Source organism: Solanum verrucosum, unplaced genomic scaffold (assembly GCF_900185275.1).
Source record: "Solanum verrucosum unplaced genomic scaffold, falcon-dt-bn FXZP01000273.1, whole genome shotgun sequence".
NCBI lineage: Eukaryota > Viridiplantae > Streptophyta > Magnoliopsida > Solanales > Solanaceae > Solanum > Solanum verrucosum.
This window is the reverse complement of record NW_026020163.1, coordinates 183,978-211,945: the sequence shown is the minus strand read 5'-3', so window position 1 is coordinate 211,945 and position 27,968 is coordinate 183,978. Positions and strand designations below refer to the sequence as shown.

General features: G+C 35.2%; 3 protein-coding genes across 4 annotated transcripts; all 3 read left to right on the top strand.

The window, feature by feature from the left end:
* The first annotated feature begins 395 nt into the window (after positions 1-395).
* LOC125828508 (histone-lysine N-methyltransferase ASHH3-like) lies at positions 396-14,685 on the top strand. Its single transcript, XM_049507806.1, has 15 exons — positions 396-456; positions 2,261-2,331; positions 2,696-2,751; positions 4,412-4,541; positions 4,801-4,912; positions 7,211-7,310; positions 9,631-9,709; positions 9,806-9,977; positions 10,082-10,162; positions 10,305-10,482; positions 11,747-11,774; positions 11,862-11,952; positions 12,822-12,870; positions 12,961-13,042; positions 14,439-14,685. The coding sequence occupies exons 3-14, from the start codon at positions 2,737-2,739 to the stop codon at positions 13,036-13,038; spliced, it is 1,113 nt and encodes a 370-aa protein (XP_049363763.1). The 5' UTR covers positions 396-456; positions 2,261-2,331; positions 2,696-2,736; the 3' UTR covers positions 13,039-13,042; positions 14,439-14,685.
* A 1,187-nt stretch (positions 14,686-15,872) lies between these two features.
* On the top strand, positions 15,873-20,155 carry LOC125828510 (E3 ubiquitin-protein ligase SINAT2-like). 2 transcript variants are annotated; one of them, XM_049507808.1, is made up of 4 exons: positions 15,873-15,986; positions 16,305-16,615; positions 18,602-18,985; positions 19,628-20,155. In XM_049507808.1, exons 2-4 carry the CDS (start codon positions 16,391-16,393, stop codon positions 19,949-19,951), a joined length of 933 nt encoding a protein of 310 aa, XP_049363765.1. In that variant the 5' UTR covers positions 15,873-15,986; positions 16,305-16,390; the 3' UTR covers positions 19,952-20,155. The 2 variants fall into 2 exon arrangements, with proteins under 2 accessions (XP_049363765.1, XP_049363766.1); XM_049507809.1 differs by lacking the exon at positions 15,873-15,986 and adding an exon at positions 16,022-16,042.
* A 4,834-nt stretch (positions 20,156-24,989) lies between these two features.
* On the top strand, positions 24,990-27,739 carry LOC125828499 (metal tolerance protein 4-like). The gene is made up of 7 exons (XM_049507796.1): positions 24,990-25,224; positions 25,876-26,045; positions 26,206-26,404; positions 26,532-26,710; positions 26,800-26,950; positions 27,254-27,384; positions 27,502-27,739. The coding sequence occupies exons 1-7, from the start codon at positions 24,990-24,992 to the stop codon at positions 27,679-27,681; spliced, it is 1,245 nt and encodes a 414-aa protein (XP_049363753.1). The 3' UTR covers positions 27,682-27,739.
* The last annotated feature ends 229 nt before the right edge of the window (positions 27,740-27,968 follow it).

The window sequence follows — 27,968 nt, the reverse complement described above, 5'->3', positions numbered from 1 at the left end:
ATTAAAGCTTTTGGTTAAGGTTATTACGTGACAATTATATAAGTGATGAATTATCTGTAATGACAAGATTGTTCTTGTACAGTTTTCTCTCATAATAAAGATATATAATTGTAGTTGATTGTTATATATACATTGAATATTAGAGATACATTGAATATTATAGATGCGTTAAATTAGTGTAATAAGTATAATAGTTAAAACCTATTTATAAATTTTAACATATCTCCATAAATGTCTATAAACAAATTAACTACTACTATAATATTACCTCGGTAGAATATGCAAGTTTGTTAATTATCAAAACTGCTCAACTGTCTACCCAAAACGTAGGGGTAATTTTGTAAATTACATATCCAACGATATATTGTAACCTCCCGCGTTGCTCCCTGTTTCTCACTCACATATTCAACTCTCCTCCGACGAGCATCGCCGCCGCAGACTTCCCGCCGGAAACCGGTTTACTTCTTCTCTCTGTCTTTCTGGTTTTGTATTTGGGCTTCTCCTTTCCTTTTCATTTATTTTTTCTGCTTCATTTATATGAATTAACCAAACAGTTACTCTAATTGCTTTGTCCGAGTGCGTTGTTTCACTAGGGTTTTGGACGAAAATTGTTTTCAGTTTTGATACTTTATCCGAAATTTACTTAGTTTTTTCATTCTTTGTGTGGATTCTCTTTGCTAAAAAATAATAATACTGAAATGGTGAATTCTGCTGTTAATTATGGTTGAATTGTTTGTTTAGATTATACAATTCTGCTGTTAATTTCTTTGTTCTTCATGTTTGGCTTAAATTTTCAGGTTCTTTATTCGATTTTCTAAGTGCATCAGAGACTGAGAATTTTTATTTTTTTATGAGCTGTAGTTGAATAGATGTTCAGATTTTTGGATCTTCCTTTTACTTTTTGCTTATTTAGGTTTTAGTGTATATATATAGATTTTGAATACCCTGAATACAAGACTAGAGGTTAGCTTAGTGGTTAGGGGATCAAAATTCACCTTGAGGTTCCAAGTTAATTCCAAACACTACGCTTTTATTTCTCGAATCCCCTAATCTTGAACTGTCACTGGCCATACTTATGGTCTATATTGAAGGAGAGCCTTGGCGTAACGTGTAAAGTTGCTTCCATGTGACCAGACGGGTTCGATGTATGAAAATAGTCTCTTTCAGAAATGCAACGTAGGTTCGAGTCGTGGAAATAGCCTCTTGCAGAAATGCAAGGTATGGCTGCATACAATATACCCTTATGATCCGGCCCTTCCTTGGAACGTGAGTATTGCGGTAGCTTAGTGCACCGGGCTGCCTTTACGTTCCTTCCATACTATCCTATCTGGTTGTAATTGTTGACTGTAGAAGCTATCTATTATCTACACATAGCTTCTCATTTCCTCCATTTCCAATTACTTCACCTACTCCCCTAATCATTGCACCTAGTTCTAAGGGAAATACTCCATTGTTGACTTAAACCAGTAATCTTCTACGACAGCATTGTGATTATTTACTATGCTGAATAGGCGGGGAACTGATCTTTGAGGGGTCTATTTCCTAACACATCTTCTTTTTAAAAATATTTTTTTCTATCATCGCCCACTTTGATGTAAACATGCGCTAAGAACATACTCTATCCTGATATCTTTCCAATTCCCAACTCCTCTTAAAGTCACCATTCTTCAAAATGTGTGTGATCCACTAATTTATTAGCCAAGCTTTCAGTGTTGTCCACGTCTATTGTTTGTTTTCCATCTGGTAGTTCTCCTATTTTTCTTTCTTTCCTTTTTTTGGTAACTCAGATTGTATTAATTACCAAGCAAGTATTTACGAACCAGCAAGTGTATAACTCAGCCTACTAACCTGAAAGGAAACACTCTTTGAACACCAAACAAAACAAGGGATAAGAAATAATAGCTATCCAATAATACACAATAAGAAAACAGCTACTGCTTGAGACATCAGAGTTCATCCTAATTGCTGCTTCGGAAGCTGCAGTTCATCAGCTTTCTCCTCATGGCGTCAGAAGCTTGAACATTACATATTCAAGCTATCTCTTTTGCTATTTGTTTACATTGTTTCACCTTCCCTTAAAAAATTATAGCATTCCTTTCCTTCCATATAGCAAGTATAAACTCTGAATTGACCATTTTAATAAGAAGGGCCTGCTTGCTTCTCCCTTTAATTTCCTTCAGTACAGTTTGGTACTGGAGAAACCGTTATTAGTTTCTGCAATTTGAAAAGTGACTTGTTCCTGTTTTCTTGAACTGCCTAGGTCAAGGTTGAAATTTAACTGGGACGAGCAATAACAGGCTAAATGGTCATTAGCTCAGATCAGCTTTTCAGGTACACTCAAGAAATATTATGAATGTAGATGAAGTGGTGGATAACATATGGTGGAAAAAACTGAAGAGTCGAAATTCTAAACTTGTCTTAAGATTATCCATTAAGAATATCCATTAAGTGAGAGTAGCGTGTGAAAGGAAGTGGAAATTTTGTGGTTGCATTATCAGAAACTTCATTGTCCCAGCAATGGCATAAATAAAACTGCTGAAGTCCTTAATTTATGCATTTTATTTTCATGAACTTCCTTTTAATCTGCAATTTTATACTGATTGATGTGGTATTTAGTAAATCTTAATTGGCAATTTTCTACTTTGTATATCAGCTTCTCTGCACATCAATTGATTCCTTGTTTTACCATTATTAGGTTATAGTCAATCAGTGTTATAGCCAGTGCCAGTCAAAGTGATGCCTGCTATGAAGGTTCAGATACTAACTTCTTCTGGTTCATACTCTTTGTCTGCATGTTGTCTATATCAATTTAACATACAAAGATATTATGTCGTGTGATATCATACTCTGTGCTATATACTTATAATAATTATTATATTGTGTGCTATACAAGTTACATTTTTTGTTCTACATATTTGAATCTCAATAATTTCTGCTCTCTCTTGGTATTTTTTTTAATCAATGAAGCAACATATCTAGACCTCTAAAGGAGAAGGGTTGGTGCGAGGCATTTGGTAAAGTCAGGACGTTTTGATATACTGCAAAATCAATAGTAAATTGACAGCTACTGTAGCAACTCCAGTAAAGCCAAAAGACTAGCTAGCAGCTAGCCAGTGGCTTGAATTCAAGTCTGAGTTCAGTACCTATCGAGGATAACAGTGGGAATATTTATTTTGGAAGGATTAGTTTCTTCATTACCGCGGTGGGGACGAGTTGGCTTTTTCTACTTTCTATGGGTTAGGGGTGGGTGGTGTTTGCAGGTTTCAATTGGAACTCCAATTTGTCAAAATGAATTTTTCACAGCTTTAAATCATGAAATGCCCACTCCCTGGGACATTTTGATGTCCGCTTAAATAATAGAATTGGGCATCCGAGTGTTGAAGACCAGAAAGAGTACAACAAATACGAGCATTCCTAGTGGACAATCGAGGAAACAAAACTTTCCTCCGAAGCTAATTAGAGATTCCTTTTTTCCGGTTAATAATTAGGGATTCCATTGCAATATATTTTCCTTGTAGTTTTACTCCAAGTCAAGAAGTCTGAAACTTTTTCAAGTTGGTGATTCAGTAGCTTTTAGAACTTTTTAATTTCTTATTCTGCTGGCTGGTTTGTCTGATTTAGGCATTTACTTTTGTCTCCACATTCCTTACTTCATGTTTGCAAAATGTGAAGAAGAGAGTTTGATGATTTTTAATCCTGTTCAATTTGAATATATAGGAAATTGAGATTCTCTTTTATGTTATTTGCATGACTAGCTAATATAGGCGAACATAGTGGATATGTTTTCCTTGACTTCAATCCATCCACTACACACTTCCAGTCCTATGTGATGGTTCTATTTTCCTTTGTCCTATTTATTTTAGTGAAAGATCCTTGCATTTTATGTTGGCCTGAGATGCACCCAAGGGTGTGGCTTAGTGGTTAATGAAGTGGTTGAAAAACCATGAAATCTCAGGTTGAAATCCTAGTGGAGGCAAAAAACATGGGGCAATTTCTTTCCATTTGGTTATGTGGCATGTGCCTTGGGTCATGTCCTTATGCTGATTGTGAAATTTTTTTTGCCCGTAGTGCCGACAATGTTTGTTGGAACATTTTTTGAGTTAAATTTTATAGTAGTTTTTATTTGATTATTATATTTGTAATTATTTTAATAATATATTGTAGCTAGAAAGATCCACTTAATGTAGTTAGAAAGCCCATTCCTTTTGTTTTTGTGGATGTTGGGTTGTATTTAAGAAAAAATGGTTCTCTATGATTTAGTTCTTGAGCTTCTTATACTTATTGACATACATAAAAAGTTGGGAATGCCGTTGCTGATTCCAATCGTCTCAATCAATTGATTGGGAAGAGATTACTTTAGAATGCAAAAATATATTATCTTGTTAATATGCCTTTTTCTTTCCGTGGTCAGACTGCTATTCATGGTGGAATTGGGCACGTATTCAGCAAACTAATAAAGGAGATTGGTGATCCTGTTGACTTTGAACTTCCAGATTGGTTAAATAAATGGCAGTCAATGCCCTATACCTTTATTAAGCGCAGTATCCTTTCATTTGATGGTCTTGATATTTGTTACCTATGATATTCTTCACCTATCTATTAGATGTTCTTTCATATTGTGATAGTTTACATCCTACACGTACACTGTTCACTTCTGCATATCTTGGATAAGATCTTTGTGCTTCATCTCATTTCCTTTTTCATTAAGGTTTTCTGTCTGACCTTCATAGTCCTTTATCTTTGTGATCTTTCTTTGTATCCTCTTCTTTTTTCTCTTCTGTTGGTATTAACTACTTGAAGATTTATACCTCACTAAGAAGGTAAAGCGACGTCTGGAAGATGATGGTATATTTTGTTCCTGCAGCTCAACGGCAGAAACTTCTGTTGTGTGTGGCAAGGATTGTCTCTGTGGGTGAGGATGATTTAGATTAAGTTCCATTGGCAGTCAGTAAACTGGAAAACTGTTACATACATTTGTGGAAATATCAGCTCTATACATTAATTATTCTCGACGGTTCTTTAGCTGATAGCTTCCTGCTGTTACGTGCATTCTCTTTTCCGTTTAAGTCTGTGTGAATATATTGTATATAGCATGTTTAGGTTTGGCATTTATACTTAAAATAAATCCCAGTGACATTTTTTGCTTATATTCTTGTGAGAGTCTTCTATTTGCTCATTATTTCCATGGTGTAATTTCTAGCTGCAGACCTAGAGGAGGCAACATAAAAGGTTTAGGTTTTGTGGTGGATAAGATGAGGGAAGTGAGATTGAGAAGGTTTGGGCATTCGAAGAGAAAGTGCGTAGAGGCCCAGTGAGGAGGTGTGAAAGGTTGGCCAGAGTGGCTTTTAGGAGAGGTAGAGGTAGGCCGAAGAAGTATTTGGGAGAGGTGATTAAACAAGACATGGTTCAACTCTATCTTTCCGAGGACATGATCTTAGAGTCATGGAGGTCGTTAATTAGGGTAGAAGGTGAGTAGATAGTTGAGCGTTGTCTCATTTCCTAGCTGGATAGGCCAGCATTGTATCTAATCCAAATAAAAACATAATCAAGAGTATATATAAAAACTATAAACACCCTAGCCTTTTGTACTCTTAATTTCAACACATGCATTTGACATATTCTAATGCTTTAGTGGTTCATGACCTTTAAATACTATTAATCAATTTAAAATGTGTAAAAATAAATATAACAAAAAGAGAAAGGTTTGTTTCAATATTTACTTTATATACATAAATTAATTTTGACTTTGTATATATAATAAAAATAATTTTGTTTCTATCAAAATAATATTTCTACCTCTCAAGATAAGAATAAGATTTGCATACACAATTTTTCTCAGATTCTACTTATGAAATTATACTTGCTATGTTATTACTGTAAATTTCAACTTTCACAACTACTACATTTATATGTTTGTCTATTGATCTCAGCCACTAATAGATCTTCTTCATTAATTTGATTTGTTATTATAAGTCAAATTAACGGACATTGGGGTCTACAATTAGGAAGAAAAACTTTAGTATTTATTATGTGGAATGTTCTTTTCCATGCAACTAGCTAGACTTATGCGTGTATAAAAAAGGATTGAAGTTATATACACTTAACATACAAAAAAATTTTGCAGTGTAGTTTAGCTTATTATAACATGTCCCTTTTTGTATTATCATGTTATTACTTAATATTTGTCATAAAAACTTACTTGTAATTACTTTATAAATTACGTATTACTAATGCATAAAACTTGAACTCGTAAATAACAATTAAATACCTTAGTTTTCTTTCCCCTCTAGGTTCACACATGCACTGACTATTGAGATGCATGTTGTACTAGAAATTCAAAATTCTAAATCATACAAAAGTACTAATTGTCAAAAGGGATCAAAAAGCCATGAATGAGTTGACAACCATACTGCTACAAGTCTTCTAATGCTTTAACTAGATTGAGTAGGAACTCTAACTAGAAAATTATAAAAAAGATAAATGAAAGTGTCGTAATCGAGATTCAAACTTATAATCTAAAGTAACTTTCGAAGTATCTTCATTCATACACAAAGAGTTCCTCTTGTATTAGGCGATTCAACTAACCTTGTATATTGGTAGGAGATGTGACACATCTCGTAGACCAAAATTCTTCTTTCGAGTTTCTTAGATTTGTGCCCTTTTATCCCCCTTCGTCCCATTGAAACTCTTTTAGTTTTAGATAGTGTTTTAATTTGTGTTACTTCTATTCTTGCTACTATTTCTATTTTATGAACATCATGTATATATGATCATATGTTGTGTTTTGGCATAAAAAAAATGTATATATGATCATATGAACAATTTCTTATCGGTTAAATAGAAAATTAAACCGCTAAACACCAAACACGGATTTACTGAAAATCGACAATAAATATCTTATTGGTTTGGTTACCGGTTTAGCGTGTTCACAAACTAAAAATTGATAAGCTGAATCGACCGATGCACACCCCTACATGTGACTAATCTAGGCATTCATTTTCTTACATTTAGATCATTATGGTTTTATTTATTTTTTGGTTAATCTTATATTGTACTAGATCTCTTTGGCAGTTCTTTTAGACGTGTTATATATATTTGCTTGATTGGAAGGATAAGCAGCTTAAAGATTTTATTTCAGCATTTTATTTGGGAAATTTGATACAGCTTTAGAGAAGTGTGTAATTTGTTTGACTTTTCTTAAATTTTACAGCATAATGTTGTCTAGCTGCTCCTCGGGTTGTAAATGTGGGAGTTATTGTCTGAATAAGCCATTCCATCAACGTCCTGTGAAGAAGATGAAATTAGTGAAGGTAGACACTTTAAGAACTTTGAGCAGCTTCAGATAGTTGAACAAATATCACCTGATGGATGCATTTTAACTGCTTGATTGTTTTTAACTACTTCTCATTGAGATGACAGTTTGTGATGCCTTGTGGTAACTTTTGTAATTCTGAATTGTTCTATTTTGCAGTACCTCATTGGTACTCGCTTCAATAAATTTTACTTAAATTGCCCAAATAAAATTGTTTTAAACTTCTTTGGAACCTTTGATATTTTTCCTTCTCAAAAGAAGAACCTTTGTTGGACTAGAAAGTTGATCATTGACCTTGAGCTGTGATTTTGCCATAGCATAGACTTTCACTTCCTTGTATTTCTCAATTGAATTATACTTTCTTATGTGATTATTACCAACACATATGATAATTGTTCGATGTGGGTTATATGTTGATTGTAGTGTGTCAGACTCAATATATATTTGTAAATTTGACACTGGCTGAGAATTTCTATCGCTGGCAAATAGAATGGAATAAGGTAAAATGGTTATCACTTTGGGAGGAAATCCATACTCATCGCGAAATGTTTCTTTGAATATCTTTTTTCACAATGATGTATCTTTTAATGTCTAAATGACTGGTGTTAGTATATGTAAATATTGTTTAGTATCAAAATTGTTTGATTTATAACCGGAAAATAATGTGTTTACAATTATTTAGTATTGATTAATATTGAAGTATATTACCACACATATCTAATGCATGATTCTAGTTTTAAGTTTTGAATAAGAATGTCAATTTCACATGTATTCAGAAAGTTTAGAACATTATGAACAGAACATAAAAACCTAGGACAAGAAATGCATAAACCATATGAATGAAGAAGATAAAGTGCAATAAAAAGACTTGTGAGTTGAGCACATACTTCTTTTTCTTCCCTGAAACAATACCATTAGGAGGAGGTCTTTATGTAACACACATTCAGAGCTTTTTGAATCTGGGAAAAAATACGTAGTTTTGATTTGAGATTGAACGAACCGTCTAAAGACAAATACCAAAACTGCAATTAACTTTAACAAAAGTATTTTGGACTTGCAAGTACACCCAACAATTATGGAGAATATTTATCAGCCTTAAAGGCATTTTCTGGATCATGCCTAGGAAAGTGACTGGGGCCTTAATGAGCTGGGAGGAAGAAGGGGTCCCTGCAAAAGACAGAAGTAGATGGAGAATTATCCCTAGTGCTATATGGTGGGCTATCTGGAAAGAGAGGAATTCAAGATGTGTTGAGAGCATACTGAACAATGTGCAGAAAGTTAAACTTAACTGCTTCTTTTTTAGTTTTTTGGTGTAATCAGTTATACTCAAATGACACTATCTCTATTATTGATGTTCTAGACTCAATTTAATCATAGAGCAGTGAAATTTGGAGTACACTTGTATTTAAGGTTTCAATACAACCCATGTATTGTTTTGTGATATAATACAAAGTTACCAAGTTAAAAAAAAAAAGTATTTTGGACTTGGATAAATTGTCATCCTAGTGAATAGTCTCTTTCTATTCCTTTCTTGACAGTTGTTTCACCAAGTAAAGAAGCTCTTGAGCTCCCCATTTCAATTTTCATCAAAGTGTTTTCTAGCTATTCTTAAAGGTATAATGAATAGAAGTTTCACCAATTTTCTAGCACTTTGTACTCTTCATTTTCTGCATCTACTGGATGCCATCAAAGAAATCAATTACTTCATTAAAAACAAGAGAAAATGAAGGAAGTTCTACCAATGTTCTTGTTTGTGGTTTATTTCTTTAAGGGTTACTGAATTATCCTTGTGACGGTTGCAATTCCCTTATTCCTTCATTTTGGTTTACTTCTGCTTAAGTTTGTCTACTGCCAATTTGATTACCAGGAAAATACTGCATAAAATTAGTTACCTAGAGAATTACGACTTTCCTTGTCATCAAGATAGTGACACTCATCCTACATCTGTCTTTGACCTAAACAGTGAATACCATTCTAACTTGGTCTCATGAACTTTAGACCGTGAGCAGGAGTGAAAAAATCAATGTTAAACAATGCATAGCATGAACCTGATGTCTGCTGATTTGTAGAGAATATCTGTAGAGCAGTCTTAGAGTTATTACATTAAGAAAAAGGACGTCCAGAGGGGAGTGATTGTTTAATCTGTTTATTGCGTCATTTTGTGTCTCTCATGTATTTTGAAAGAAATTAGAAGAAGTTTCATTTTCACCTTTTATTGCTTTGCATTCTTTTGAAAAATGTACAACAATCATATTCTTCCTCAAACTTTTGGTCGTTATATACATGGTTGGTCAAGTTTGTTGACATGTAACATGCAGACTGAAAAATGTGGCTCTGGAATTGTGGCAGATGAAGATATCAAACGAGGAGACTTTGTTATAGAGTATGTTGGAGAAGGTGAGTTATTTCACTTTTTGATTATATTTTGAGGAATAATTTATGTTTTGTGCATTCTGAACTTCATTTAGCAAGGAATTATGCTTACCACTGCAGTTATTGATGACAAAACATGTGAAGAGAGGCTTTGGAAAATGAAGCATAGTGGGGAAACAAACTTCTACTTGTGTGAAATCAATCGGGATATGGTGATTGATGCCACTTACAAGGGCAACAAATCCAGATACATTAATCATAGTTGTTGTCCAAATACTGAGATGCAGAAATGGTATAGAAATAGCTTAATAATTAATCATACTTCTATATCCTCAACCTTCATTCCCAGAGATTCAACTCTATATTACATTCTATTTCCATGTCCGGCGTTTTTAGGATGATTGATGGTGAAACAAGAATTGGCATATTTGCGACACAAGACATCAAAAGGGGCGAGCATCTGACCTATGATTACCAGTATGAGGCTGCTCTTTAATTTTACTTAAAAAATTTCCACCTGTAATGTGTGCAGTGTGTTATTCTTCTGAGAGCTTAAATATCTTTAGAAGAAAACCTTCTTGGAATGTACATTGCCTATTTGAGTCTAACAAGTGTACAGGTTTGTTCAGTTTGGTGCAGATCAAGATTGCCACTGTGGTGCTGTAAGATGTAGGCGAAAGCTGGGCGTTAAACCTAACAAACCAAAACTCCCTGCTTCAGATACCGCATTAAAGATAGTGGCATGTCAGGTGGCTGCCACCTCTCCCAAATTGAAAGCACTTCTATCTACACGTCATGTATGTATCTCTTACAATATCTATAACTTGAGTCTTGAGAGATTTGGAAACATTTGTGTGATTCTTGATGAGCTTCAGTAATTTGCTTTGGAATTTTTACCAATAATAGTAATTATTGGCTTGGAAATTTCTTGACTAGATGCATATTTCCGTGTATGAGAACTTATTTTTGCTGGTTTCCTGTGATTCAATTGATAACGGAGGTGGCTATTGTACTTTTATTCACTCATTTATCTTTCTTCAATTCCTGTGTTTAGTTTGAAGGTAGACGAGAAGTTCTCCTAAATTACAATCTAAGAAAAAGTAGTGTCCTTGATTTTTCTAGCCAGTTGGACAGACCCGTAGAAGAACCCTATTCTGATGCCTAATAATGAGACCATGAAGATTAATCTTCCCATGCATATGACAAGATTTATTCTGAATTGAAATGTCATAAATACTTATACTAAGAGGAATAGTTTGGATCATCAACAACAACAACACACCCAGTATAGTCCCACAAGTGGGGTCTGGGGGAGGTAGAGTGTACGCAGACCTTACCCCATACCTTGGCAGATAGAGAGGCTATTTCTGGTAGACCCTCAGTTCAAGGGAGAGGAATAGCTTGGATCATGAGGGGTAAATGTGCGTGTCTGTTGGGTGGGGTTGGGGTGGGGGTGGATTTTTTTTGGTAGAAGGGCAAGGGCTGCGGGATAGCACATAAAGTGTGTTCTGAGTTGGATGATCGGCAGAGTCTAATTTTGTTTGGCAGTGGCCGGTATCCTCACTAGAGTCAGATTTTCCATTACTGAGTTAAGATTGTAGATATGTGTCTCGGTTTTACAAACTTAGATGATAAAGGTAGACCTGGATTCTTGAGGAACCACAATCTATAGCTTCACCAGTCAGGAGATATGATTTTGGCAACTTTAGTGCTTATTCTTAGTTACAGTGTAAAAAAAAGCTCCTAATTAACTAGTCATCTCGTATCTAAAATTGATAAAAAGAAATGAGAACATAGTTGAGGGAAATAATATAGCTACTTGTTCTTTCCTTTTTATTAGTCTCTCTGCTTTTCTGCCATTATTTGCAGTATGTCATAAGGATCAAAGGAGTTGCATCTGCTATGTTCCCTAAATAGGAAATTTTAAATGAAAGTAATAAATCCCTTAAATACATGTAATACAAAACATATTGGTTTATGTTTCCATCACTATGTGTTCGAATCTCGAACATTTTGCTTTTACAATAATGAACATGATAACATTATTTAATCTTTCACCAGGTTTATCAAACTGGAGTTTCACCAATAGGTAGGCTACTCTTGTTTGCAACTTACTTGACTTTTGCATTGGTGACTTTAGTTTATCTTCTATTTAACTTGTATCCTCCCTATTCAGGAAGCTCAGGTTATGATTCTGACATAAAAATAAGGCGACCTCGTAGTTGCATTGGTCAAGTTATAAGAATAATTCGCTCCTCTAACACAAGGTATGTGATGCTTCTGCAAATTTGATTTATAGGGGCGTTCAGAGTGGTTCACATTGATGATGGGAGTGGGTCGTTGTCTTCTTATTTTAGACAATTCTCACTTCTTGAATTAACTTTTGAGGTTGAGTTAGGCCAAATTTCATTTTTTAACATGGTATTAAAGTAAGATTCGTCCTATTGCTGAAATTATCCAATGTTGAGCCGCTAAGTTATGCTATATCATGTTCTAAATGTCTTGCCTGGACGTAGAGGGAGTGTTAGAATGTCCCAATTGGTTGAGGGAGTGTATTGTTGTTTTCTATAAAGATTTTTGACGATCCTTCCCTCTTTTGGTTAGCTTTTGGGTTGAGTTAGGTCCAAATTCAATTTAATAGGCAAAATAGTTTCTCTTTCTTACTCCGAAAGTCTTTTTTGATCCATCTGGAAAATCTCATGTCCAAAAGAAAAAGTGGTACACCTGGCGTCCTTTTCAAGAGGGACGGGACTGATCCTGAAAGAGAGGTCCTTCTTTATGGTTATGGGATGAGATCACTTTGTTTGGTTTTGACTTGACGGAGTTTAAGAAAATAAAGAAAGACTTTTGAATCTTGTGGTCTTGAACTAAAGGTATGTAATATGTACCAAAATGCCTTTTATTCTTGTGGTTTTAAACATGTCATGTGGAACCTTAGAACTAAAGACTTAAAAAAAAAAGAGTAAGAGAAACAAATTGAAACGGGGGGAGTAGCTAAGATTCTAATGAATTTTCTCACAGGAAACCCTTACTTCAGCTGGCCATTATTCTTTGGGTTTCTTTTTTTGTGCTTGTTCAAGTTTTACTTTTTTCAGATCCCATTGCTAAGGACTCCTATATACTCTATGTTCCCCAGGTCCTTTGGAATTGTAAAACGGTTCGATGCCATCACCAAAAAACATTTTGTAAGGAAGCTGTGATTTTTCTTTGTTGTATAATGGACTTGGTTAGATTTGGCTGATGATTTCTGTTTTAACCTCCCCATCCCCTAACAGATCATGTTTGAAGATGGCTGTGTTCAGTACCTTGACCTGTCAAAAGAAGATTGGGAATTCTGTAACTTTCTTGAGTAATTGGGTAAGCAAAATTCAAAATTTTGAAATTATTATATGTACGATCTCTTTGTTTGAGTTCTGCTTCCTTTCCTGTTAAATTAGTGTAGTGGAAATTCCTGGAAAAAATGTTTTGTTATTTTGAAGTGGTCCTCAATAAGAGAGAGGTGTACATGTGATGTTAGTGAAAGAAATTATAGTAATTAATTCACTGAAAGCCGGCCGTGGAGCATTTACGGGAATACACTTGAAGTTAGAAAATGATTGATTTCACTGTGGTTCTTCTCTGTTTAAAAAATAACTAATCATATAAAGTTGAGTTCTAAAGTAGTCACCTGGCTTCCCAACCTCTTCCCTGAAAAGGACTATATGAGAAAAGGGTGGGGCTGGACGTGAAGTGGCATTTCGTATCTCCTTGGTACCTTTTCATCAATATTTTTAATCTTGTGTCCAAGTTTGATCACGAACTCTTAAGACATGCTTATGGTGATCAAACTCCAGATACATGTCATATCAAGTTTCTCACTTCTGTGTACTTTGCAGCTCTGCCTATGTAAACTACTCAATGCAGGAAGATATACTTTGAAAAAAAAGGCATCAACTGCTCAGAACATTTTTAAATCATTTTCTCAGAACTTTAGATGTAGAGCAATCAGTTAATGTGTGCTTACCTCTTTGGTACTATTTGAAGCTGCCTCTTGAAGTGTGGAGTCAGAAGACAATCAAACACAGCCCAGCTAGTTTCTTAACCTCCAAACTTATTTCCTGGTGAATCCACAATGGATCTTTCTCATAGACAAAAACCAACTATCTAGTCTGTGTAATCATCGTTGCTGTAGTGTAGTGACATTCTAATTATCAGTCATCTTAACATGTCCCTTCAGTGGCTTTCCTGAACCAACATCTGTAAAGAAATAGCATTGTCCAATAGTTGTATCAAACTAAAAAGCATATTTAGGTAAATTAACCGACCTTGTCTTTTCAAGATGGAAGTCTAGTAGATCAGATGTGCCTCTAACAACCAATGTCCTTCTTGCCATGCTTGCTTGCATTTACACTCTCGACTATCTTTCCTGCAAAGCTTGATTCACTAAATTAACTATCCCAACAAGTGACCCTCGAGAGACAGGATTGCCAACTATATACTCCATTGACCAATTGCATTTTATGTTTCTTGCTAGAACCTTCAAGTATCATGCTAAGCTTCTTAACCGTTTGTGCAAAGCATCACGACAACTATCATTGATAGAATGAAGGTTAATGAGGAGAAGATAACTGCAAAGTATAATTTGTCTGCAGAATACTAAACTCTGTTCAGATGGGATAACCTTTGTTTCTTTGCCAGAGTTTTATGTGTTTCCTTAAAACTGTTATCCCAAAGAGACCTTTATGTGGTTACAGACTGGCCTATTGTTGTGCAGGTATTAGCAGTCAGGATAAGGAGATGCACAAGATTCAACCTCTGTAAGGATAGAGGATATGTCATTGTGTCCAGATCCGGAACATCGAATGGCTATGTTGTACCAAATGTACAAGTTTCATTTTACAGCTTTTTAGTAATAATGCTGCAATTTCTGATAGAATTTTTTCCCCAATGCTATGTAAGCATTAAAACGAAAGATAGGAAACATTCTTTACAATGTAGCATAGCAAATGCACCTATAGTTGAACCTTGTATCATAAACAACTCTTTATGTTGTCTCTTACTAATCATGCCTCTTTGTCAATATCAAATGGTATTGTAATTGGCTTGATCACTATAAGGAAACATTTGTACTTCCAAGCCAAAGTATGCATCATGAGTATGGTTTAGTAGGTACTCGCTTGATTTTCAGGATTTACTTTGGAGGCTTGATTATTTCGAATTTGTATGAAGAGATTGTAGTAAAATGCACCTTTCTGAAGATGATTAATTTTCAAAGTTCGAACTCGAAATGTTTGATTAGTGATGGAGTGGTACTTGTTGGTGGGTCACACTTGGCTATTTAAAAGCTTCTTTCTGGCACACAAACATGCACCACCTGATATACATTTGAAAATTGAAACAAACCAAAAGCCTAAAGTTAATATATCAGTTATAATGAATTTACTATGGATATGATTGATTATGACCCCCCTCCCACATCTTCTGACTCTTGTTCCATTATATCTGGATAATGTGTGTATATATATAACAATTGTTGGTTAGCCTGCTTAATTAGAATGATCAAACACGTAAATCACTAGTAAAGATTTCTTTGGTTGAAATAATTTTATTATATAAATAAATTTGTGATAAAATTAACAAAAAAAATCTTTTAAAAATTCAATATCAGAAAAAATATAAAATGAAAAAAAATAAATGAACGTAACTTACCTTATTACTATTACTTATATACTTAAAAATAACTTTTCAAAATTAGTACTATTAAATAAATATTGAATAGAATTAACTCTCTATCCTGATTTTCTTTTCATGCTTTGTCTTGACTGTTGATGAATCCAATCCATATTATTGGCTACTCTTGATTAATCAAAGCTTTTTGCTACAAAATCTCATCTGGGTCTTCCTTTTCTTCATCGTTGTATATAGCCTCTTGACCTTTTTGCATTGGGTTTTTTCCCTCATTTTTTTATGGTGCATTTCAGAATGGATTGATTGATGTAAGCCTTTATATGCAAAATCTCATCTGGGTCTTGCTTTTTATGGTTAGTTTTGCTCTCCTTCTCCTTTTCTTTTTTTGGTTTTTGGTATTGATTTGTCAAATTTTGTGGCTTGTCAATTGTGTTGATGATTTTTCTGGTTTAAATTTCTGGAAGTTGTTTTTCCATTTTAGAATGCTAGAGGAAAAATGTCGTGTAGTATATGTGTTCTATTTTTGATGTTTTGAGGAACTAGCAATTTCATTTTTCTTTTCTGGGAAGTTTTTGTTGTCATGGAATTGTTTGAAAATATGAGAATTTTTGCAAAAAGGTGAAGAAAAGAAAAGGTTAGATCTTGGAATGTTTTGCCTGTTTACAAAGGTTGATTTCATAAAAGAAAAAGGTTAGATTTTTTTTTCATTTTTCATGTTTGTGGAAATTGTTGTATGCTCACTAGTAAGTGTTCATTTCCAGATTTGGTTTAAATTCTATGTTTTTTTCTTTTCTGTCCCATCAAAAATTTGTGAACAATGTGTTGCCCAAGAGAATTTGCTTCATGTATATGAACCTTTTTTCGAAAAAATTCTTATACCACCGTGTTTCAGTGTGATGTTTAAAAGGAAAGAGATTCCGTATTTCTAATCGTTATATACTTACTCTGGCAGGACTAGGACCATCAAGGAAGCTGGTTAAAATTTGACGGGGCATATACATTTGTTCACGGCTTTGTACACATAGTTGGCTATTATACATGGCTTCCGGAGGCAGCAGTTACCAGGATATTGGTGATTCGCATAATGCATATGCCGATTATGGTATTGCACCCAAAACTTCTGAATCTAAAAGCTCCCCATTTAGAAAATCCACAGCTGTTAATATTATTGGTGGGAATCATGGAACTAGATCTAATACAGCCGTTCATGAGCTACTTGAATGCCCTGTTTGTATGAATCTAATGTACCCTCCAATTCATCAGGTATGACATATAGCTTATTTTGGAAATGATAAATTTGCAATTAAAGTGATTCAAGATTTCTTGAAAGTTATTTTACTCACACAATATTCAGTGTGAGGGGCATTGATTAATAAAGTTGAGGTTGAATTTGGGATGTGATCATACTAGCACACTAACGCACCAAATCCCATAAAAACTCCAAAGTTAATCGTGTTTGGGCGAGAGCAGGGCTAGGATGGGCGACCCCCTAGGAAGTCATCATGTTGCATCCCACCTTTCTGAACCCCACTTATGGGATTATGTTGGGTATGTTGTTGTTTGAGGTTGAAATTGGACAAGAATCCAGATTCAAATGTGATGGATTTTAGAAACTCGTGACCAAATAGAAATTTGTAAGCCTAGACAAATTTTATTTTTTACCTACTTATGATACTGATATTGCAGAGGTGTAAGCTAAAAGAGATGGCGTTCTTGTTCGTACAATGATGCTAATGACCCTAACATATACAATCTACAATACTAGCTTAATCCTTGATGTAGAGTAGAGTAGCATTCATTTTCTCTCACTAATGTCCAAAAAGTGCATATAAATTTTTTGGCATAGCATCAACCAATGGTGTGGCCTAGTGGTCAATGAAATAGGTTGTGCACCATGAGGTCTCAGGTTCAATTTCCAATAGAGACAAAAATATCAGGTGACTTCTTCCCATCTGTTCTAGCCTTGGTGGACAGAGATACCTGGTACTTGTTTCTGATGGGAGGTGACATGTATCCCTTGCAATTAGTCGAGGTGAGTGCAAGTTGGCCCGGACACCAAAGTTATCGGAAAAAAAAGTTGGCATAGCATTTATGTGCTGGTGCAATTCTTCTAAAAATGTCTCTACCTCCTGGAGTTTGACAAACTGAACATGTGATGTGCTATATTTTCCTCAATGAGAATTGGCTGTTTTTGAATAGTTTTCAAGTCATTGAGACATAAAATTCAATTTCTGAAATTCTCATCCTTAGAGTTTGAGCTTTTCTTCTAATAGGATTTGTGACAGATAGGTGAAAGTTTTCTGCTTTTTCAATGCATGTTCTATTTTTTATCAGTAAAAGGAAAGGGGGATCCTAATTTGCATCAGCATAAACATACTAAGCTATAGACTAAAAACTCTACATATCTGCACACTTTAGACATATTCCATATGTCTCAAAGAAATTATGTGATAAGAGCTGATATAGCGCTTCATTTTATATTGTATAAAAGATGCCAAAAGCAATAATTATTTTGTTTATTCGGGATAGGAAAGTTGAATAGTTGGCCTTGAGAAATGTAGAAGTGTGAGCTAAAATGTTTCTTACATCAAGTTCATTAGAAAAATTTTAAAAGATGACATATATTTGAGAAATGGCCTTTAATTCCTAGTTTATTTTGGTGCACCCATTAGGTTTCATCTCATATATATGATCAGTGTCATTTATAGAAAATTACATTTTTGTAACTTATTCTATACTTTTTAGTTTATTCCTTGTATACTAGAGATTTTCCCATCATTAACAGAATTATTTTACCTTATAAAATAAAAGGGCATCCAAGTGCATAAAGCATACCGCATTGGCACGTTCACACAAGGTTCGGGTAAGGCCTCGCCCCAAAGGGTTCTGATGTAGGCAGCCTACCACAACACAAGCATCAGTGGAATCTTCCACTGCTCGAACCCATGACGTATAGGTCACATGGAGACAACCTTATCATTACTCCAAGGTTCTCCTTCATTTACCTTATCAAAAAGGAAAAGAAAAGCAAGAACCTTCATTGTAGTAAATTGGGTAATATTTTCAGATAACCAAAACTGGAATGTAGGATGTCAACGTTTGGAGATACAGGACATTTGTTAATTAAAGTAAAAAGAGCCCTATCCAGTAATCTTATATTTCTTTCACTTTAGTTAAGTTGTCATATTCTTTTTGACCTTCTATTAATTTCACTCTCAACTCAAATTTTTTCATCTTCCGTGTGTGAAGTGTCCAAATGGTCATACTTTATGCCTGAAGTGCAAGTCAAAAGTCCATGTGTGCCCAATTTGCCGCCATGAGCTTGGAAACATAAGATGTCTAGCATTGGAGAAAATTGCAGAGTCACTGGAGTTGCCATGCCGATACCAAGTTTTTGGCTGTCAAGATATATTCACTTATCACAGTAGGCTTCAGCATGAGCAGAACTGCAAATTTCGTCCATACAACTGCCCTTATGCAGGATCTGAATGTACTGTTACTGGTGATATTCAGTCCCTTGTTGCACACCTCAAAGATGATCACAAGGTTGACATGCACGACGGCTGTACCTTCAACCATCGCTATGTCAAATCCAATCCTCAAGACGTTGAAAATGCTACATGGATGTTGACTGTGAGTTCTCTCTTTCTCTCTCCCCCATTCCTTTTTTCCTTAGCTTAATTAGAGAGGCCAGAGGATAGTAAGTTAACTCGTAGTTCATTGCACAACTTGATGGTGCTCTATACTGATTGTCTGCTAGTTTTTGCAACCCTTCATCATGATAGAGCTGCATAATTTCATCAATCACATACCATTTACCAATTCAAGGCTCAAAGCAGACATCAAACTCAGTAATAAGGACTTTTTTTTAACTTCTGGAAATGAAATGTACTAGATAAAATGCCTTACATGAGGGTTAAAAGAGTTAGTCGTTAAGCTCTTTTGCTAGTGTAGAAATGTGATTCTGCCATGTCTCAAGTAGACGATAAGAACATATTTGGTGCATGTTTGCAGTCTGATGATAATGTTCATGGACTGTATTCTTTGGAATGTGTTAAGTATGAACATTCACTCAAACTTCCGATTGCATCCTTATCTCCTTATTGAAAGCTCCTAACCCAAATGATTTTCCTACCAGTTTCATGCTAGGACCAAGTTACGTAGTATTTTCGGGAAAGGGATTTAATAAATTTGTATTTATTATTTATATTTAGGTAATCTTTCTGACAGCGTGGATCATTTATGTAATATTTCTTTTGCTAATATATGTCGTAGGTTTTCAACTGTTTCGGTCACCAATTCTGCTTGCACTTTGAGGCTTTCAACGTTGGAGTGGCACCAGTATATATGGCATTCCTTCGTTTTATGGGTGATGATGATGATGTGAAAAAATTTAGTTATAGTCTTGAAGTAGGTGGCTTTGGCAGAAAGTTAATATGGCAAGGAGTTCCTAGGAGCATCCGTGATAGTCATAAAACTGTCAGAGACAGTTTAGACGGGCTGCTCATTCAAAGGAGCATGGCACTCTTCTTCTCTGGTGGTGACCGGAAGGAGCTAAAGCTGAAGGTGGCTGGGCGCATTTGGAGAGAACCATTGTAAAAAAGAAATATGGTCTTCTTCCTCAGAGATAGCATCAATCCGGCACCTTGCCAATTCATCATATACAGTAGATTTCGTCCTAGGCCATATTCCTGATTGACTGGTGGCTTATCTTTTGCATTTCTTGTAAAAATATATAAGTTGTTGATGGTTCTATCTAGGTTCAGGTTTTTGGATCAATCAATTTATGTTGAATTTTTGTATAATTTTTGTGTGTATTGGCTGCTATTAATCGCCACTAAAATTATGCATTAGCAGCGGCATTTGTTGCCACAATTAGTCACTACTAATTGTGGCATTCACAGGGACTAAAGTTAAGAGTATGTATTTGCAGCAACTTTAGTCGCCGTTGCCCCTAAAAGTAAGTATTAGCAGCAAGCCAGCAAATTAAACACCACGAATGCATATAATAGTCGCCATAAAAGGTAGTATTAGTAGCAACTAAAGACGCCGCAATACAGATATTAGTCGACAATAAGAAATAGAATTAGTGGCAACTGTAACCTCCTTTACATATATATATATATATAGTACGTTGCTAAAAGGTAGTATTCGTGGGTGGAAACTAAAACAAGCGCAAAGACACATATAAGAGTTGCCGCTGCCACCAAATCAAAAAAAGGTCACCGCTAAAAGTTAATATTAGTGGCAGCTAAAACCGCCACTAATTCACATAACAGTTGCCACTAAACGTTTTAGTATTATTGTCAACTAAAACAGCCACTACATCATAGAACAGTTGTGCTAAACGATAGTGTTAATGGAAACTTAACCGCCACTAATTGATATAAGAACTGATGCTAAACGCAACTAAAACAACCACTGATTCATATAAGAGTAACCGCTAAAAATTAGTATTAGTGGCAAAAGAAAACCGCCACTAATTCTTATTATAGTCGCCGCCAAAAGTAAGAATTAATGGAACAAAAATGTGACACAAATTCACATAACAAACGTTGCTAAAAGTTAATATTCATGGCAACTAAAAATGCCACTAAATCATATGACAATTGCCGCTAAATGATTGTATTAATGGCAACTAAAACAACCACTAAATCATTAAACTATTTACGCTAAGAGATAGTATTAGTGGAACCTAAAACCACCACAAAGTCATATAAGAGTTGCCCCTAAAAGTAAGTATTAAGGGCAATAATAACCGCCACAAATCATATAAGAATGCCGCTAAAAAGCAAGTATTAGTTGCAACTATAAACGCTACTAAATCATATAAGAGTCGCCGCTAAATGATAGTATTAGTGTCAACCGTAGTCGCCACTAAATCCTAGATAATCTACCGCTAAAAGTTAGTATTAGTGGCAACTATTGTCGCCACTAAATTATATATAACTCACTGCTAAAAGTAAGTATTAGTGGCAACCATAGACGCCACTAAATCCTAAATAAGCAGCCGCTAAAGGTAAGTATTAGTGGCAACTATAGTCGCCCCTAAATAAGCTGCCGCTAAAGGTAAGTATTAGTGGCAACTATAGTCGCCCCTAAATAAGCTGCCGCTAAAAGTAATTATTAGTGGCAACCCAAGTCGCCACTAAATCATACATAAGTCGCCGCTAATAGTAATTATTAGTGGCAACGGTAGTCGCCAGTAAATCCTAAATAAACCGTCGCTAAAAGTTAGTATTAGTAGCAACTGTAGTCGCCACTATATCCTAAATAAGCCGCCGCTAAAAGTTAGTATTAGTGGCAACTATAGTCGCCACTAAATCATATATAAGTCGCCGTTAAAGTAATTATTAGTGGCAACTATAGTCGCCGCTAAAAGTAGGTATTAGTGGCCACTATAGTCACAACTAAATCATATACAAGACGTCGCTACAAGTAAGTATTAGTGGCAACTATAGTCGCCACTAAATCTTAAATAAGCCGCCGCTAAAAGTGAGTATTAGTGGCAACTATTGTCGCCACTTTATCATATACAAGTCGCCACTAAAACCATGTATTAGTGGCGACTGTAGTTGCCACTAAATTATATATAAGTCGCCGCTAAAAGTTATTATACGTCATGCTTTCATAGGAACCCTAACTTTTATAGAAATCATTATCTCCGGACTAACGCATGTCATTATTAAGGTTGTCACAGACACCTACAAAAATAATTAACCTAAAATCGTCGGGATTACATATCCTCCAAAATAACTATACTATAGCACACATTAAATATAAAAATTGATATTTTTCGTTTCAGGTCTAGTTTGAACTTGAAAATGCCGATTTTTGCCCTTTCGAACCAACCCACGCCATTAAATAGGTCGAAACGGACGCCTTTAAAAAATTATCAAAAATCCACCGGGATCACATATAGCACACGAAAAATAAAAAAATTGATATTTCTCGTTATAGGCCTCGTTTGAAATTGAAAATTTCAACATTTGTCCCTCCAGACCAACGCACACCATTATTAAGGTCATCACGGATGCCTACGAAAACATTTGGCCAAAAAACGTCGGGATCACATATCACTTGAAATTACTAGACTGTAGCACACAAAAATGTAAAAATAGATATTTTCCATTTTGGGATTTGTTTGAACTTGAAAATGTCGATGTTGGCCCCTCCAAACCAACGCACACCATAAAATAAGTCGTCACGGACACCCACAAATAAAAATTTGGCCAAAATGCCATCGGGATCACACATCACCGTAAATTTATGGACTATAGCACACGAAAAATGGAAAAATTGGTGTTTCTCGTCTTGACCTCGTTTGAACTTGAAAATTCCAAAGTTTTCCCCTCCGGACCAATGCATGCCATTAATAAGGTTGTCGGGGACACCCACAAAAAAATTCGGCCAAAAAACTGGCGGGATCAAATATCACCCAAATACATGGACTATAGCACACGAAAAATAAAAAATTGATATTTCCCATTCGGGCCTCATTTGAACTTGAAAATGGCGACGTTTGCCCCTCTGAACCAACACAAGCCATTAAATTGGTTGTCACGTACGCCCACAAAAAGTTTCGACCAAAAAATCATCGAGATCACATATCTCAAAAAATTCATAGATTATACCACACAAAAAATGGAAAAATTGTTATTTCTCGTGATAGGCCTTGTCTGAACTTGAAAATTTTAACGTTTTCCCCTCCAGACCAACACACGTCCTCAATAAGGTCATCATGGACGCCCACAAAAAAAATCGGCAAAAAAAACATCGGGATCACTATCACTCAAAATTCATGGATTATTGCACATGAAAAATGAAAAAAAATTGGTATTTCCCGTTCCGGGCCTCGTTTAAACTTGAAAATGCCGACGTATGCCCCTCTGAACCAACACACGTCATTAAATAGGTTGTCACGGACGACCACAAAAAAAGTTGGCCAAAAAATCGTCAAGATCACATTTCACCAAAAATTTATGGATTATAGCACACGAAAAATAGAAAAATTGGTATTTGTCGTTCCAGTCGCCGTTAAAAGCTAGTATTAATGGCAACCAGAATCGCCACTAAAATGTTATTTTGTGGCAACCAAAGCCACCACAAATACACATAATTGTCGCCACTAAAAGATGGTATTCGTGGCAACCAAAATAGCCGCAAAAACAAATAATAGTCGGCGCTAAATGCTAGTAGTATTGGCAAGTAAAACCGCCTCTAATTCATATAAAAGTCGTCGCTAAATAGTTGTAGTAGTGGCAACCAGAATCGCCACAAATACACATAATAGTCGCCACTAAAAGGATGTTTTTTGTGACAACAGGCAACCAAAACCGCTGCAAATACACATAATTGTCGCCGCAAAACCGCAACTCCCTATGGAATTTTGCAAGAAAATCGTTTGAAAGTCATATCACCAAAATATTAATGGGCTAATACACACAAAAAACTGAGAAAATCACCTAATTCCAGTAAAATGAATCCTAAATGTGCAAAATATGTTCAAAAAATGGAGAGGCTAAACATACTGCTCTCTCAACTCCCTATAGAGGATTTCGTGAAAGTGTTGCAAAATAATCAACCTTAAGTCATATCACCAAAATATTCATAGGCTATACAGTTTTATTATAATGCAATGTTTTATTTCTTAATAATCAACAATTAGTTTTGTCTTTTAAGGCATGAGTCTGGCTGGTGAACCAGTCACTTTAGTCCTTTAATAGATAATTCAAATTTGGACAATTTTTTAATAAAAATAAGTCCAAGTTTGAACCAAAAACTTATCAAAAACAGTCTCATTGTTTTTTTTAAAAAAAATAGGAATAATGTCGGCATATACATAATATACTTTTCAAATCTTACTCGTGTGGTGTTGTAATAATTTAGTCCATGTCAACTTTTCTATGATATGCAGAAGTCTCCTTGAAAGAGAATAATATGTTAATGTGTATAATTATTGGCTTATTCCATGCCTCAGTTTATATTTATTCATTTATTATTGTCATTGTTAACTTGTCTTTTTGGCAATTATACGTACTTTTTTTTAATTACAATCATTAAATAGTAACCTGATAAAAACAGCAACTACCTTGCTATAAATGATTATATTTCACCAGTAGGCAAAACAAATGCATATTATAAGTGTAAAAAACTTCTGTACCTTATTAAAAAAATTATTTATATTTAGTCAATGTATGTACCTATGTTATTATAAGAGCTTGTTTAATTTGCAATAATATTCCGTTCTTACTAACATAATTTCTTAATTATTCTTAGAGAACTTTTGAAAACAGAATAATTTTTTGAATCTTAGAAAGAATTTATCAATTTGCCAGAAAAAGACAGAGAAAGTATATATTCTTTGCTTACAATTTTCTCAAAAAATATTCGGAATCATTAGCTATGTCGACTTATAATACTTGTTTTCAAATATGAAAAAAAAAAATTGAAAAATCCATACCCCATAAGAAAATTAAGTGTTTTGACCCTCGTACTCCGAACCACTTCAAGGACACAAGTTCTGACTTTGTCTTTTTATAATTAAAAAAAAAACTAAGTTAGATCATCTCTGAAGTTATTGTTTTAAGTATAAATAATACTCAATAGCAAATTGGTACATGAAGAAGTTGTGATAATGGATGGAGAATTAGAGAGTAATGGAACTAATAAAATGCCATTGTTGGAGGGATGGAAGCTTACAGGAAGTGGACGGGAGAGCAGCCGGCGTTTCAGTCGGCGCAACTCATTTAAGTCACTCCGGCATGATTTTTTGTTAAGGCTTCCAGATAAGGTGATCAAGTCTTGTGTTTTTGACTCAGAAGCTTCATCCATCATTAATAATATCTCAAAATCCTCTGACTTAACCAAAGGTAATTTATATGTAGGGATTGTTAAGCGGTAATTATTGTGTGTTGGGGATTGTTAGTTAAGTATATTCAAGAATTAGCTTGATCTTGCTATTTTTAATATGCATGATCCAGCTAGCTAATCCATGTTGTATTTTGCATGAAGTAATTGATAAATTCTCGTATAGTAATGCGGGTATTAGTTATGTGTATGTCACGTTTGTGTTTTCCTCATACGGACAACTAAACGAGTCTTAAGTATATGAACCAGCAGAACTGTTTGTGTATGTCATAGAGATTGTTAAGCGATAATTCTTGTATGGTGTCTTAATCCATGTTGTATTTTGCATAAAGTAATCGATAGATTCTCGTATAAGTTATGGAGGTATATGTGTTAATGAGAAATATCAAAGCTGTGTATAGTTGCTATTTTATGTTGTGAAGTATTAGGAAAAGTTAAGATTTTAGGTTGAGATATGAAGAGTAACATCCCAAGAAACATGTTATTGGCAAGGAAAAAAGTGATAATTTTCCTTTTTTATGCTATGCTAAGCTAAATTTGGTGTATAGACTAAGTACTGTTTGATGTAAAATTAGGACTCAAAATACGCTGTACGAAAAGGTCCTATCATTAACACTCTCATTCCTCTTTTGACTATTGTTTCCTGGTTATAGGAGAAAAGGAATACTATGAAAGACAGTTTGAGACATTGAAGTCATTCGAGGAAGTTGATATTGCAGTCGCGTCTGATGGAATTGATGAAGAGGATCTTGAAGAACAAGCTCAACATGAGAGAGCAATGACAGTATCCAATTTTGCAAATATTGTACTTCTGGCTCTTAAGGTGTGACTAGAAATTACTTTTTGTCAAACTCTTGATTAGCATGAGAAACTATCTATTATACGCGATTCTTTGTCCTGCAACATTTTTATGCAATAGAAGTGTGAATTCTGGTTTATGCTTTTTTGTAAATCACAGTAGTGACACATATTGTGCCTTCCAGATCTATGCCACAGTGAAGAGTGGCTCCTTAGCTATCGCTGCATCTACGTTGGATTCATTGCTTGACCTCATGGCTGGTGGCATACTATGGTTCACTCATCTGTCGATGAAAAATATTAATGTCTATAAATATCCTATAGGAAAATTGAGAGTGCAGCCCGTTGGAATCATTGTGTTTGCTGCTATTATGGCTACACTTGGTATGTTATCTTCTATAACTCGCTCTTTATACCAAATGAGACTAGAAAGAACAGGGGAACTAGCACCAGACATATGTGTTGTATATGGAATTCCTCGATTTTCATAATCATGTGCATTCCTTTTTAGGCTTTCAGGTGTTGATCCAGGCTGTGGAACAACTAGTTGAAAATAAACCTCCTGAAAAGATGGCTTTGAATCAGCTTGCATGGTTATATTCAGTCATGTTAACTGCCACAGTGGTAAAGCTTGCCCTGTGGCTTTACTGCAGAAGCTCAGGAAACGACATTGTTCGTGCATATGCAAAGGTGTGTCATGTGTGTCGTATCTGTTACCTTCTGACTTCCATGTCTTCTCGTGATGATCGATTTACCTAGATTGTTGGCGTTTTTGTCAGGATCACTATTTCGACGTGGTTACTAATGTAGTGGGATTGATAGCAGCTGTACTTGGTGATAAGTTCTACTGGTGGATTGATCCTGTTGGTGCTCTTATCCTTGCTATTTACACAATCACAAATTGGTCAGGCGCTGTGATAGAGAATGCAGGTCTGTTACTTACATGTTCCTAATGAAATGTGTAGTTCTTCAATAGTTACTCCGACTATTCCAGGTTCTGCTACCTTCCACCAGCACAAGTATTGAGTAACTCTGTCTGCCACTGCTTAGGCAGATGGAAAGAAATCACTTGGTGATTTTCTTGCCTTTGCTAGGATTTTAACTTGATTCGTAGTTCTCTTCCCACTTAATTGACCACGAGGCTGCACCCTTGAGTGCAAAAACTCTGATATTTTATCAGTGTCATCTTATATAAATACATCAAATAAAACCTGAACGAAGTTCTTGATGCAGTGTCACTAGTGGGACAGTCAGCCCCTCCTGAAGTTCTGCAGAAGTTAACATATCTTGTTATGAGACACCCTCAAGTGAAGCGTGTTGATACAGTTCGAGCATACACCTTTGGTGTTTTGTACTTTGTTGAGGTCAGTCTCCAGTAGCATGATATGATTTTCCTAACATATGTAGTAAGAACTATGAAGACATACCCTTTTCAAGAACTCGACTGACTTTGCAATGTGGCTTCGTTTATTTTAACGTAGGTTGATATTGAACTCCCGGAAGATTTGCCATTGAAAGAAGCACATGTTATCGGAGAGGGTCTACAAATAAAGCTGGAGAAACTTCCTGAAGTCGAACGTGCATTTGTTCATATTGATTTTGAATGTGAACACAAACCAGAGCACTCTGTCCCCAGCAGGATTCCCAACAGTGAACCCTAAGTGTGTTTTCATCATACCAGAGAAATTTTAATGTAAAGAATAGGAACTGCCTGAATTACTTTGATTGGGAGCTCGACTGCTCCACTTAACCTCAACAAATACTCTTGGTCATGCTTGTTGAATTTGCATAATAATTTTGTGTATTGTTGTCTCATACATTACTCCTAGAAGGGGATCAATGTAGGCTGTCTACGTTACACCCCATTATGGCTCTATCCTTACCCAAACCTTGCATAATCGCTTGATGCTTTATGCACCGGCTCCCTTTTTCTTTCTCGGCCATTTCT